This window comes from Prosopis cineraria, unplaced genomic scaffold (genome assembly GCF_029017545.1).
Source record: "Prosopis cineraria cultivar Desert tree isolate PC_DT_omini unplaced genomic scaffold, ASM2901754v1 PC11, whole genome shotgun sequence".
Taxonomy (NCBI): Eukaryota; Viridiplantae; Streptophyta; class Magnoliopsida; order Fabales; family Fabaceae; genus Prosopis; species Prosopis cineraria.
This window is the reverse complement of record NW_026555342.1, coordinates 2275802-2291090: the sequence shown is the minus strand read 5'-3', so window position 1 is coordinate 2291090 and position 15289 is coordinate 2275802. Positions and strand designations below refer to the sequence as shown.

At 31.4% G+C, this 15289-nt stretch overlaps 1 protein-coding gene across 11 annotated transcripts in view; it reads left to right on the top strand.

The window, feature by feature from the left end:
• LOC129285700 (uncharacterized) overlaps window positions 1-14628 on the top strand; it is a 30245-nt gene extending 15617 nt beyond the window's left edge. For 2 of the 11 annotated variants that reach the window (XM_054921488.1, XM_054921487.1), the window contains 15 exons: window positions 3280-6384; window positions 7912-8550; window positions 8640-9330; window positions 9433-9512; window positions 9741-9815; window positions 9947-10090; window positions 10172-10252; window positions 10715-10834; window positions 10909-10989; window positions 11094-11174; window positions 11294-11386; window positions 12683-12802; window positions 12894-12995; window positions 13143-13259; window positions 13649-14628. In XM_054921488.1, coding sequence (XP_054777463.1) covers window positions 3280-6384; window positions 7912-8550; window positions 8640-9330; window positions 9433-9512; window positions 9741-9815; window positions 9947-10090; window positions 10172-10252; window positions 10715-10834; window positions 10909-10989; window positions 11094-11174; window positions 11294-11386; window positions 12683-12802; window positions 12894-12995; window positions 13143-13259; window positions 13649-14431 — 6312 coding nt within the window. In that variant the 3' untranslated portion in view covers window positions 14432-14628. The remainder of the gene's footprint in view (window positions 1-3279; window positions 6385-7911; window positions 8551-8639; window positions 9331-9432; window positions 9513-9740; window positions 9816-9946; window positions 10091-10171; window positions 10253-10714; window positions 10835-10908; window positions 10990-11093; window positions 11175-11293; window positions 11387-12682; window positions 12803-12893; window positions 12996-13142; window positions 13260-13648) is intronic. The other 9 variants (XM_054921498.1, XM_054921491.1, XM_054921494.1 and 6 more) reach the window with 9 other exon arrangements.
• The last annotated feature ends 661 nt before the right edge of the window (window positions 14629-15289 follow it).

Sequence of the window (15289 nt, the reverse complement as noted above, 5' to 3'; positions counted from 1 at the left end):
AATTTCACAAAATAATAATTCAAAAAACTTACAATTCAATCAATACCTTCATATTTTTGCTTACTTTCCATTGTAAAGAACAAAACCAGTATATTTTCTCATGCAAGCAAATAATTCATGCTCTTATTTCAGACATACTATATGTCTGAAATAAGACCAAATAACGATCATCATGATTGCCATATTTTTTTAAACTTAAAATTATAATTTATATTTTAAATTTACGTAAATAACTTATTTAGTTATATATTTATATAATATAATATTAAACATATATTCTATAAATTTTTAATAAATAAAAATTTTCAATTTATCTAAAATTAATATACAATATTGAGATTACTATAAAATTTCCTAATTTTATTTTAAAAAGAAATTGGAATTTGTTACATACATATTTTTGTTTTATCAATCATTTTGGAGACAATTATTTTTTTAACTATCACCATTAATTACTCTCCTTTTCCACTTATTTACATATCCATCATCCAATCTAGAGTAAAATACACTAACCACCATTCGATAATATCTTAATTACACAAACCTCTCATTTATTTTAAAAACTCATATAAATCTTCCCTAAAATTAACATATATGTTACATGAACCTTCCTTGTATATTTGAAATTTTATTTTCATTCATCCAACCATTAGTTGATCGTTAAGTCTTCTTTTTAAACTTTTAATTTGATACAAATGCCCCTCTTTAACATAAGAATTATCTAAAAATATATATTTGAAAAAATAATATATTTTTATGCAACTAAAAAAAATAAAATAAATACATTTTGAAATTTTTATTGCATTATAAAATTTATTAATTTTATCTTATTATAAAATTTTAATTTTTATCAAATTTATTGAAACTTATTTATTTATATTTTTTAAAATTGTTAAAAACATATTTCAAATATATATTTTTGTTTCTCACATAATATAAAATGATATAAGTTGAGAGACTACATAAATAATTTAAATTTAAAATTTAAAATTTGTAAACATGTATTTCACAATGAAATTATTTATTTGTCAAAAATAATATAATTTATGATTTATTAGGGTGAGGGGTAAATTAGTAAATAAAATTTGTTTTTAATATATTTAAAAATATGTTTTAAGAATCTTTTTAAAATATTCTTAATAGAGTTAATAGATTAGACTAAATTATATATTTTTAAAATAGAGAATATGTTTATGTATTTAGGCAAAATAGAATGGTGGTGAAAGTATTTTACTCTTCAATATATTATTACCACAGTTCCTTGCATAACTGCTTCCAAAATTGTGTCACTAAAATTATATTTTGCACTAGTGCTAATCTCTCTACATGAATTGAAAGATTTGACAGTTCCTTGTTTTAGAGTACTTGCATTGAGGAGATTTTGATACACTCCACAATGAGTTGACAAAGCTTCTCATCCAAACTAACCCTCCTTAAAGTCTTGAGGATGAATTGTCATTCAGTTCCATCATAAGCTTTCTCATAATCCACCTTAACAACATTCCCTATTTATTCTTCTTGGTCTTCGTCGAGTGAATGATTTCTTAGACAATAATAAAATTATCACTGCTATGTCACCCCATGATGAAAAAATTGATGATCACCTACAAGTTTGTCCATGATTCTTTTTAACCTTGAAGTCAAAATTTTCAAGAGTTAAAGTGGAATGTTGAGGTTTTTTTTTTAGGAGTTTAAGATTGACCATAAAGCACCAAATTAATTCACAATTCATCAACAAGTGGCCTTTTTAATTCATACTTTTGAAGTTTCCATTAATGAGTGGCCTTTTAAAAAACGTACTTCCCATGTTTTGGGCCCGATCATTAATTAAAATGAAATTTAAATGGTCGACCCTTTAGAATACTCTAATAACTAAATATTTGTTTTATAAAAAAAACTTATATACTAAACCTTATATTATTTTCAATTAAATCAAGACATATATATTTTTAGAGATAATTTATTCTATAATAAATTTTTATTATTAATATGATTAACATATTAAATTCTACATATCTTGATTTGATTGCATAAAAATATATCAAGTACATTAGGCTAAGCACAAAAGTCTTTACATTTTAAGATTTGGCAATCCAAAATCTTTGTAACAAAATCCTAAATTTCATTCTGATTTCCTGAAAAGTGACATTAATATGTGAAAAATTTCGCAACTGATGTTCTAACTCTTAAAATAAAATAAAAAATTGGAAAAAAAATACTTAACTAATACATATGTAGGTGGAATAATTTCACATTGAGTTTCAAAAATTTGATACTAATAAGTGAAAAATTTCAATGCTATGACTTTTCGTATAGAATGTTGGAAAGACTTTAGCTTGTTGCACAGATTTTACATTCACCTTTTGTAGTCTACTGGTGATGATTATAATAAGTTGCAACTAATCTCCCAAAATTTAATATAAAACATATTATGTGGGTTTTAAAGTTTCAAAATAAAGTATTTTATAAATTAAAAAATACAAATATGACAATGTAAAGATTTTTAAGAAAATACACATAAAAATGTACTCAAATTTATGGTCTCTCATTATAAAATGAACTAAAACTTAAAATTACTTAATATCTAATATATTTTTTTAAAAGTAACTTTTTTGGGGTATTTAGGCCAAGTTTAAACTTGATTGGGTACAGCTAGAATTTTTGTGGACCGTATTTGATTTGACTCAAATAAGCTTGAACATTAAAAAATATTATTTAGGATTAGCTTTTTTGAGTTGGCTTAAATTATCAGTTCTAGTTAGAAGTGACTTATATATAGGACTAGAATCAGTACACAATTGGAAATTAAAAAGAAGAATAATAGAAGATGATACACAAATTTTAACATGGAAAAAACCTTCAATGTGAGGGATAAAATAGCCATAGATAATGAGAGTGAAAAATTCCTCAATTATAAAATACAGCTTATAATAATAATTTCATTTGTACAAGAATCACTAGATATGTATAGAGCTTCAAAAAAACTAAAAATAATAACTTGGATAATAATGAATAATGTCCCCTAAAATTTTAATTATAAATATGAAATAAATATGATAATTTTAAGCTAACATAATCATTAAAAATAATTAGACTGGACTATTAAAATTTAAGTTATAATCTCAACATTATTTGATTGAATTATAAAATGTGAATTGTTAGTTGCCATATATAATCCCACTTGCATGCAGTAAAAATCTTGCATTGGATTAGTCGGGTAATAGATACGTATACCTTGGTCTAGTTATTTTTGTAATGGTAGTCTCATATGTATGTTAGATGGGGGAGACCGCTGCCAATGTTGCGACAACATGTACGGAAATAGTGGTCAATTTAGGAATGAAGGAACTTCCGTATTTGTGTTGCTACAATAGTTATGCTGAAGACTTTGAAAGTACGAGAGGAAAGTTGTTAGCTGAAATGAAGAGTGTGCACAAAGAAATAGAAGAAGCCAAAACAAGAAATGAAACTGAAGTTGAGCCTGTAGTTCAGCACTGGCTTATAGAAGGGGAAAAGATTATTCAAAAAGACACCAAACCAAATAAATGGTTTGGTTTGTGTATCAATTGCTTTTCCCAATATCCGCGAGCCAAGGAGTTGGAGAGTGCGACAATGAAAGATATTCCGAGACTACTTGAAGAGCGTAAGACCTTTCCTCGAATTGCACGTTCAGCTGCAGCTCCAGGCATGGCTTACTATTCACAAGATTTTATGGAATTTGAGAGCAGAAGGTTGAAATTTAATCGACTTATAGCGGTGCTTAAAGATGAAAACAATCATATAATTGGATTGCAAGGGATAGGAGGATCGGGGAAAACCACAATGGCAATTCAAGCTGGGACACTAGTTGAATCAAAACCCTTTGATCAAGTCATCTTCATTAGTGTGTCTACTCCAATGGATGAAAAAAGGATTCGAGATGACATTGCAAAGAAATTGGGATTGCCATTAAAGGAAGAGAAGCAATTAGAACACGCACAACAAATATGGACCAGGATTACAAATGCTGGAAAGATACTCATAATACTTGATGATGTTTGGGAAAAGCTCGATCTTAAGAAACTAGGGATTCAGCCAAGCTTCCATCACACGGGTACCTGCAATGTTCTACTAACCACACGTTATAAGAACGTTTGTACAAAGATGGGATGCCAAAAGAGTATTCAGCTAGCTGCCTTACCTAAGAATGATGCATTGGATCTTTTCCTTTTTCATGCTATTAAAAATGGTAAGGATTGTCCTGAAGATTCAAAGAAAGTGGCACTAGATATTGTGAATGAGTGTGGAAGATTACCAGTTATAGTTGTAGCAGTGGCAAAAACCTTAAGAGACTTGCATACAAATGAATGGGGTCATGCTTTGACAGCATTGAAAAGTAATGAACCATCAAGCCATGAGATTGATGATGAAGATGCAATGAGGTTTTATAATTCTTTGAAGTTAAGCTATGCTTATTTAAAAGATGAAAAAGCTCAAGTTCTCTTCCTGTTGAGTGCTATATTTCCAAAAGCTTATCAAATACCTATTGAGCTTTTAAGCAAAATTGCTATAGGTTTAAGGCTATTTGGAGAAGTTGACAACTATTGTACAGCAAGAAGTCAAGTGCACATGGCTAAAAACAAACTCATTAATTCTTCTTTACTATTGAAGGCTGGTGAAGAACGTGTAAAGATGCATGATGTAATTCGAAAAGTAGCCATGGAGATTGCAAACAAAGAGATTCAAGTAATCGAGGATTCTAAGAAAAAATTGAAGGAGAATATGAAATATTCATCTTGGATCATAGATGACTTTTCGAATTGTTTTGATGGAAGCAAACTTGAGGTTCTCTTAATATGGATCAATGAAATTGGTTCTTTGAAAGTTCCAAGTGGATTCTTTAGAAGTATGAAGAGTCTTAGGGTGTTGTTTTTATTTTCTAAGATTGAGTTTGGGAGAACTTCAGCTCTGTCATTGCTAAAATCAATTCAATTACTAGAAAATATCATAACCCTATCTCTTACCAATTGGGAATTAGGTGATATATCTCTGCTGAAAAATTTACAAATGCTGGAAATTCTTGAATTGATTAATTGCTCAATAATTGAACTGCCAAATGGAGTTAGTGAGTTGAAAAAATTAAGATTTCTAGGCTTGATACATTGCTCGATCGAAGGGAATAATCCATTTGAAGTGATTGCAAGATGCTCACAACTAGAAGAATTGTATTATGTTTTGAATGAGGATCATATGCTCAAGGATGAAGAGGTTTCTCAAATTACATTTCTTCCAGAATATCAAAGATATCATATAGATGGTGGTGACTTCTCTGATTTCTATTCTCTTCAATTGGATGCTTCAATAAAAAAAAGTTTCAAGCCAGCAAAGTTACAAAGAATATTCTCTAAAGAAATGATTAAATCATTGGCAGCAAGAGTAGAGATTCTAGAGTTAAAAGGAGATATTGAAATGGGTCAGAATAGTCTTATTCCTGGCATTGTTTCAATGGAACATGGAGCTATGAATGACGTAATCAAGCTTTCATTGACATCTTGGTCTGAAATAAAGTGTTTGGGCCATGCTGAGAATCCTCAACTTAAATCTAGTGTGAATGTCTTCTCCAAGTTAGTTGAATTGCAACTTGTTAAGGTGGATATAAGCGAAATATGTTGTGGCCGTTATCCTGCCGGCTTTCTCAAGCAACTAGAGAAGCTGGAGTTAAAGGATTGTCAAATGTTAGAAAGCACATTATTTAAGGGCGAGCTAGAGTTGGGTAACCTAAAGTCGATAGAAATAAACAATTGTTCCATGGCATGCATTTTTCATCTGTCTATTGCTCAGACTCTAAAGCAACTAGCAACATTGAAGATAAAAAGATGTTCTGAGCTGAAATGCATATTAAGGGACGAGGGATCATCAATAGAGGAGAAAGTGGATGATAAGGAATCTAATCCAAAGAGTAGTCATGAATCAATGTTTCCCAAATTGAAACTCCTCCATGTCACAAGGTGCAAAGAATTGGAATTCATATTTCCAGTTTGTTTGTGCGAAGATCTTCCATTACTAGAAAGTGTGAAGATTTCAGAATGTGACAACATAAAATACATATTTGGGCAATATCCAAGAGAGGGAGAGTTGTATCAAATGCAAAAAGAAATCATACTACGTTCATTGAAAGCAATGTCTATTGAGGATGTTCCAGAATTTGTGGATATATATCCAGAATGTCGTCTCCCAAAAAAATCAATAGCAAATACAAGTGAGGTGTCAAAAGTAAAAGACAAGAGTCCGAGTCGCAATGTAGCTTGGGGTCCTTTATGTTGTTTTCTGCCAAAATCCAGCACTTCAAATAAAGATGATATATCTATGTCCAAGGCAACTCAGTCTGATTCCACTACTTCCCAGGTACACATACATGTTCCTCCCTCTCACTTTTATTAATGTTTCTTTTTTTTTGAATGAAGAATTAATTAATAGATTTTCTGCATTGCAAAGAAAATGTTCTAGTTACTTTGTCCATTATATGCTGCTTGGGGCAGGACATTTACAAGTTATTTTTTCATATCAAACTTACAAGTTCCAATTTGTGTATAATTTTTAATATAGATCTGAAATGTCTCATCCTCGTGTTTTCACGTCCTCCTATGGTGCTACGAGCTCTCCTGGGGGACAAAAGAAAAAAAATTAAATATGATATATACACATTTTAAATGTATTAAAGATGAATTTATATATTTGTCTGAAGTGTAGGAATTGTATTAATAATACGTACATTTGTTTACATTAAAATTAATAGAGTGGAGTTCATTACATAAGAGCGAAAGGTTGGGCCATAATATTGCTTACTTCCGGGTATTTTACTTCTTAAGGAAAGAATATTTTTGTGGTTTCATTTCATTTATTAACAAATTTCAACAAGCAATGATATATATATATATATATATATATTGCATTTTTTTCCCTTGAAGTATTCTTCAAGAAGTGCCCAACATTTTTAACAATTTATTGGAGTAATTTTACTTTTAAAGTAATTAAAGCAGAGTATTTTTGCCTTTGCTATCAAATTTCTAGTGTTGACTATTAGAAATATTAACTGAAACTTTAATGTTGACCGTTAATTTAATAAAAATGGAAAAAAATGTTCCATTCTAATTATTTTAAAGGTAAAATTGCTACAACTAATAGTTTAGAGTGTTAAGAGCCTTCAGAGAATACTTTAAGGGGAAAAAAATGCTATTTTATCCTTTTTTTTTCTTTTATTGTTAAAGATTGAGCCACTAAAAGACATTGTAACTAAGATTTGGGATCAACTAATGCTTGTGTGAAAACTGCATGAACCAACATTTACTTTATGACTCTTCAACTATACCACTTTATAAAGTGGGGAAATCAAATTTTATCATTAAAAGTGCACCTTTAAATCATCAATTCTCAGATAAATTGGCCCACTAACTAAAAAAAATATTGTGCCTAGAAAATATGGATCAAATTTTTAAAAATTTGGGGTGTGACTAATTTATATTTATATACAAAGAGTTTGTCATTGATATGCAATGAGTTTATTATTTAAAATTTAAAAATTTGTGAAGGATTTATTATTGATATACAATGATATATCATTAACAAATATAATAAACCAGCAATAATACAAAATATAATAAATGTTGAGCTGTTTGCTTAATTTGATCTTATAACATAGGTTATATTTGCAAAGCCTCCTTAATCCTCTAACTAATTTATATAAGTTTTATTCTTTAATTTTATAAAATATCTCTTCAACTCTCCAATTCTAATATTGTGAGTCTCAATTTTTATTTTTTGTGCCAATATTTTGGACTTGCATCACTTACAAGAAAACCAAAAAAATAAAATATTTACAAGTTAACACATACAATTTTAATTTATTGAAGATGATTGTATGAAATATTACAGGAATTAAAGGAGGAGAAATATGTTGGAAATGCAGCTTACGGAATTTTTACTCCACCATTATACCCATTCACTTTAAGGGAGATGAAGATAGGAGGTATTACCAAGTTAACATCATTGTTTACTGTATCCATTGCCTCATCGTTGAAATCATTGGAAAAATTAGAAGTCAGGCGGTGTGATACACTAGAGCATATTGTAACTGACGAGAGGCATTATGGTCATGATGATGATATGAATGCCAACTCCATCTTTCCTAACTTACACTCTATTGAAATCTATAGATGTGACAAGTTGAAATCTATATTTCCAGCTTCTTGTTCTACAAGCCTTGTGCACTTGCAATCTGTGCTTATCGAGGAGGCTCGTGAGTTGAAATATATGTTTGGAAAATCTTATGGTGATGATAATTCACTTGATTACCACAATCATGATGTTGAGATTCATCTCCTAGCTCTGACCAAACTATGCCTGAAAGGAGTACCAAATATGGTCCGTGTGTGCCCTGAACACTATTATGTGACAGCGTTCTCCCTGAATGATATCTCTTTTGGATTAGGATGCCCACAACTTGCTATAACATCTCTTACAGATTTGTCTGTCGGTGGGCATAAAGGACAAGAACAACTCTCAAGAAAAGAGGTAATTAATTAACCCTCTTAGTTTCCAATTGATCGTTTTTCTACTAGTTAGTTTATGATTGATTGATACTAATATGTATTATGATATAGGTAATTGGGATGCGCATGTGCAGTTTGAAACATCTTGCTTTAGCTTCCTTGGACTTGGAAGTAATTTTTTATCAAAGACTTGAAATTGCAAGTCTTGTGAATTCATGTTTGGAAACCCTGAGTTTGGATGACTTGGATAACTTAAAGAACATATGTGTTGGACCAAAGAACTATCTGAGGTTTCAAAATCTTTTCAAGCTAACAATTAATGATTGCAACCAATTGAAATTTATCTTGCCTTCATCTATCTCGAGAAGCCTCCCATATTTGAGACACTTAGAGGTATCAGATTGTGAAGAGTTAGAGCGCATCATTGAGGATGATGATGATGATGATGATGATCCGCATCATCAAGAATGTTTTTTCCCAAATCTACATAGGATTATTGTGACAGATTGTGAGATGTTAAAATGTTTATTCTCTCTCGCCACAAGTGGTAGGCTTCCACAGCTCTCCATGTTGATGATAAATGATGCTATAAAGCTTGAGCAAGTATTTGGATGGAAGCAGGGGACAACAGAAAAGCTGGTCATCAAGGACTATTTCCCAAAACTCTTTGTGATAGTCCTTAATAATCTTCCAAACCTTCATTATATCTGCCCTGGAATTGATTTCCAGACAGTGATATACCGTCATGTGGAGAATTGTCCCAAGATCTCTTTAACCTCAATTAATTTTGATTTCGCTGAAGGTACGCATCCAAAAGATTGATTAATTATATTTACAGTTGCTACACACACACTTTTGCAATGATATTTAATTATATCTGCCCTGGAATTGTTTTGTTTGGTAGGATATGAGGACTGGTTTCGAAATTCTGAGAGTGAAAAGGGCAATATGGATGTAGATAATCTTTTCGAACAATTTCTTGAGGTAAGTACCAAAATAAAATGGATATAGGAAGAAAGATTCACACACAAAACCAGTCTAAATGTTTTAAGTTCTTGAATGTAAAGAAGAATACAATTGCCTTCCTTACTAATTTAACTTGCTACAAATTAATTCACAACGTTTTCCACTTTGCCTTCTATGATTTACCTTTTGTTACTGAAAGACTTTCAGGCCATTTCATCTTTTTTAATATATTTGGTTATTGTTCAGAGGTTAAGAGAAGTGTCAGAGAAGGCTATAAAGAGGGATTGGCTAAGAGTAGACCAAGATAATGGTTCCCCAAATGTATGTATATTATCCTTCCCTATAATCTAACATATGAAGCCTGCAAATATATTTCCCTCAAAGTTTGTTCCAAATTTTGATACGATATCAATAAACTAAATCCAGAACTTTTCTTTGTGGTTTCCAATATGTTGCAGATTAAGAAAATAGCAGAGGCAAGTGTTCAAGAAAGTCCAAAGTCAGAGGAAGCTGTAAAAGCTGATGAAATCAATGATTCAGAAGAATGCAACAAACTAGCACCGTTTGCTATTCCTACACAAATTGAATCTCTACAAGTAACATTATCATCTTTTACAATGCTAGATGAATCAGTTAAATTTATGCGGGTATGTGAATATTCAAACATGTTCATGTAGAGTGAAAGAGGACTTGATTTGCATCCTAAAGAGCAACAATCAAAGCCATCAAATTCTTCCTCCCATAAAGCATCTGCTCAAGTAAGTTTATGAAGTACCAAAGCATAAGGAAATGGAATTGTTTTATAAGTTCTTTTTTTTTGATATACCATCCATGATAACTCCATCATCTAATTCAGATATTTTAGAACATATCCCTAGCAAACACCTTCACCTGATTATGTTCTGCAAAATCTAGCCAGTAAAGTTTTTTTTTTTTTTTGAAGTAGCTACAAGCTAAAATTAATATACTACTTTGTGCTATGCAACAAATTGTCAAGGAAACAATGAAGCCAAGTGTTCAAGAATGTTTGAAATTAAATAAAGCTCTCAGACCAAATCAAATTATGGATCTAGAATTAAGCAAGCCATCGCCCACAGCATTTGTTGTTCCTTTAGAAAATGAATCTTCACGTGTAAGAACATAGTCCTTCCTCATGCAAGTTGAATTTATGCTAACTGATGCAACTTTATCATGCTTTTTGCATATCTATGTTCATTTAGGATAATTTGGTTCGTAAAGAGGGTAAGGGAAAGAGAATCACACCAGATCAAGAAGCACTACCAAAAGCAGAACCGGATATGCATCCTGATGATTCACAAAAGTTAATTGATGACAATAATGTATAGAAGACTATATTTCAATGCTTTAGTGTCATATAAATGTCAAACTGATTATATGATTTGGTTTTATGCAGAATCCCGAAGCAAGTGTTGGTGAAGGTCTTCAACCTGAGAAATATGACAAAGCAAGTTCAACAACTCCTTCTGATCCAGAAGTCTCAAACGCATACCCATTAACTTCCACCAAGATAGATTTAGTTTGTTGCGCCCATGTTAGCTTTAAATAGGTCTCATATTGCTTATTCATTCATTTGCTTAGGTGGCATGTAGAAAGGAATCAATGCATGATCAAGAAGCACTTGAAGAAAGTATGATGGCCAATGAAGCTCCAAATCAAAGAGTAAATGGACCTCCCAATTATTACATTTTCCATTTCCAGCCCATTGACTTAATTTTGCAATATTACTGATACTTCACTTATTTTTATGGTCTCAAATCCCTTCTATCTCTACTCCAAAGAAGCCTCAAATGGCAACTTCAGCTTCTCACAGAGAGCCAGCTGGTAGCTTACAATCAGACATGGATATTTCAAACGTTATTGAATTGGCACAAGTAAGTTTATAGTTTAATGCATTGTTTGTTTGGTATTAATTTTATACCAATTTCATAAATTTTTAATATATATATACACACACACACAACAACAAGCCTTATCCCACTATGTGGTGTCAGTTATATGAATTGTATGACACTATTATGCTCTATCATTTATTAAGTTTTTAGAAATATTGTTAATTAAAAGGTCTTGCTTAACAACATCCAAAAGTGTTCTCTTCAGTCTTCCTCTACCCTTCTTGACAAGGCTTAAAGTCATTTGTTTCACTTTCCTCACAAGTGCCTCCTAAGATCTTCTTTGTACATGTTCGAACCACCTCAAATGTTTTTCTACCATTTTTTCTTCAATAGGTACCACACTCATTTTTTCCTGTATTCGCTCATTTTGAATTGTATCTTTACATATATATATCCATACATCAATCTCAATATTCTCATCTCAGCTACTTCAACTTTATACTCTTGCTATCTCATCAAAGCCCAACTTTATTTTAATAGATCTATATATATATGTGTGGTAAAAATTATAATTTATCCTCTTACAGTATACATCATGCGTCTATATTGAGTTGCTTCTAATGCTAATTTCTCTATATAGTTTGGAAAAGCCAAAGACAGCCAAAGACACCAAAATAAAATAAAAACAAAGAGAGAAAATCATACTATATTTTAGAGATAAAACTAAGGCATCTTTCCATTTATCCTAGAATCAAATCATGGTCAAGCAAACAAAGATTGTAATCTTTTACAATTCTACTAGATAAATGAATTAAATTTACGGTGCCCCTTTAAATATTCACGTTCATGCAGAGTGAGAAAAGATTGTATTTTCATTTTAAAGATTCACGATCAAAACCATCAGATTTTTCATCCAATATACCGTCTTCACATGTAAACTAAGTATATACTTTATTGCGTCATTTTGAGCTACTAATAGTAGACTATAATAGTTTGAAATCACTTGCATTATAAATTTATCATACCTTTTCCTGACATGAAACAGACTTGCGAAAACAACAAACAGTTTCTCTCTCCATTAACATGTTGTAAGCTTTTGGAATACCAAAGCAGCTACAAATGAAATTGTTGAACAAGTTCTTGTTTCTGATATACCTGCAGCAAAGATAACTCCATCAGCTAACGCAGATAGTTTAAGAGAAAATTCCCAACAAACGGCCCTCCCTTAGTTATATTCAATTAGCTAATAAAGCAAATTGCTTTTGAAGAGATGGCACTAGAAATAACCGCAAGCTAATTAATTTACTGCTTTATGATGTGCAACAAATTATCAAGGAAACAATGATTCCAAGTGTTCAAGAAGGTTCTAAATTAGATGAAGCTATTGAAGCAAATCAAATCATGAATCCAGAATCAAGCAAGCCATCGCCAACAGAATATGCTACTCCTTCACATGTAAGAATAAAAATGTCCTTCCTCATATAGGTTGAATTTATGCTACATGATACAACATGATAGAGCTTTTTGCACATTTATGCTCATCTAGGATTATTTGATTCCCAAGGAGGGAAAGGTTGAGAGAATCACACTGGATCACCAAGCACTACCTCAAATAGAACCTGATATGCATGCTGATGACTCAGAAAAGGTTAACAATCTACACAAGACTATATCTTTAATGTCATAGAAACATGATACTAATGTCATTCTAGGAGTTGATTTTAATAACTTTGCTACTACTGCTTAGCTAACTTTATATTTCGATTAATTATATTCATTATGGTTGATTTTTTAGGTCTCTTCAATATCTAATGATTTGAAACCTCAAAATATTACTTCAACTCTTCAAGCAGATCCAAGCGGTTCAAAATTAAAACCATCAGACATTTCCTCTAAAACAACATCTGCACAGGTAAGTTTTATGCTTTGTTGAATTAATTACTTCCAGACATAATTTTGTCCTTAAATTTTGAATTACTAATGCTTAAATAAAGTATTTAAAGATTGTTGCATCATAAATTAATCATATTATTGCCTTCCAATCCGACATGTAATAAACTGACTTGCACGACAATTTCTCACGCAGCATGAGACTAATTAAGGCAGCAAATTAAACTTCTAGAGTATTTAGTAAATTTATAATTTATTCACTTATAGCATATAATTCATCATACGTGTACATGTATTGAGGTGTTTCTATTGTTACGTTCTAATACACACAGTAGAAAAGATTTAAAAAAAAATCTCTACTTCTCACTATATTAAAGATTGAAAACTGATGTTTCTTTGCATTCACTTTAGGGTCCAATCTTGTTGAATCAAGCAGAGACTTGCACTGAAGAAGATGATCTTATTAGATTGCTTCGCATGATGAAGGAAGGAGCTCATGACAACGAAGTTGAAATGCCTTGTGTTCCTGAAATTGCTGCTTTTGATGATAACAAATTGAGTGAGGCCGTTGCAAACTTAGAGTCCTCATTGAAGATGGATCTGAATCAGATAGCCATCTCAGAAGAACACATTCATCGTCTTGAGAATGCCCTCACCTTCCTCTCCACCTACTGTTCTGATAACGGACCTCTCTTTCACGGCCTTAGACTCAAAATAGACTCTCTCCACCAAGAAATCAAAACTACCTTGTCTTCCTTCAAGCAAGCTTCTGCTACAATTTACACACTCAACAAGCTTGAAGAAAAAGAGAAGCTAATAGATGAAAAATATTCCCAACAAATGGAGGCAGCCACTACTCTTGTCTCTGAAATTTCCAACACCAAGAAGAGTATGGCTGAGTTGAAGGAGGAGATCTCTAAGTTGCAAGTTGAACTGAATAGCAAAGACAAGGAATTCAAAGACAGTGAGGTCAAACTCTCATCTCTTGAACAGCAAAAGGAGGAGCAAATTTCAGACACCATGCGATTGATGGAGGAGTACGAGGTTGTGAAGAAAGACAAGTCACGTGTGGTGGAAGGCCAAACAAAAGCAAGGAAAGAAGTAGAGAAAGTGAAGAATGATTGGCCTTCTTGTGTGGCCAATTTGAGGAAAACTACACATCTGTTGGCAATCCTTCTTAAACGGAAGCTTTAAAGTTCTGGAGATCACCGCTACTCAAAAGTATTGTTATTATGCTGATTTTCACTTTAATTTGTTCACTATGTACAGGTTGAGTTGGATAAACGTTTGTTGAGGAATCGATGCCAGTACCTCTTTTTAGCTCTTAAATCAGCTTTATGGACTCTGTCATGAGTAGCCAGCCACAAAAATGCTTTGATTTTCTATGGTCTTGATCATGTCCAAATTTTGCTTTATATATATATATATATATGAAAATCATTTAAGGGTCCAAACTTGATCAAAAAGCATTTTAATTTTCCTCAATGCTATTATGCATGAGGAGAGACCACATTAAAGAAAAAAAAACCAACTTTTTGTTTGATATGATATAGTGGCTTGTAAAAATGTAATCACATAGTTGCGGGGATAACCCATTTGATTCATGAATTATATGATCTAGGCTTTAAAAGATTCATTTTCATATGGATTTATATTTTTCCAACTCAACTTGATCTTTATAACAAGTTATTTGGGTTAGCTCATAACCCAATTCATATTCCCAACTTTACATAGGCTCATGATATCCATAAATAATCACCGTGTGCAAGCATTTGGATATGGAACAAAGGAGGTCATGATTCATGAAGGAACTGATTTTAAGGAATTGAAAGCTTGGTTTTCTATTATATGATCATTCTGATGTCATGATTAATCTGTTGAGAAATCTAACAATTTTTCCCATAAACCTTATGAATAAAAAGATTACAAGGGAAGAGTTATCTCTAATTCCAATTATTTATGCTTGATAATCCTCAAAATTGATATGATAATATATGATACCGAATAATTATGTATAAAAAATTAATTTAATAATTCCCTTGATATTAATCC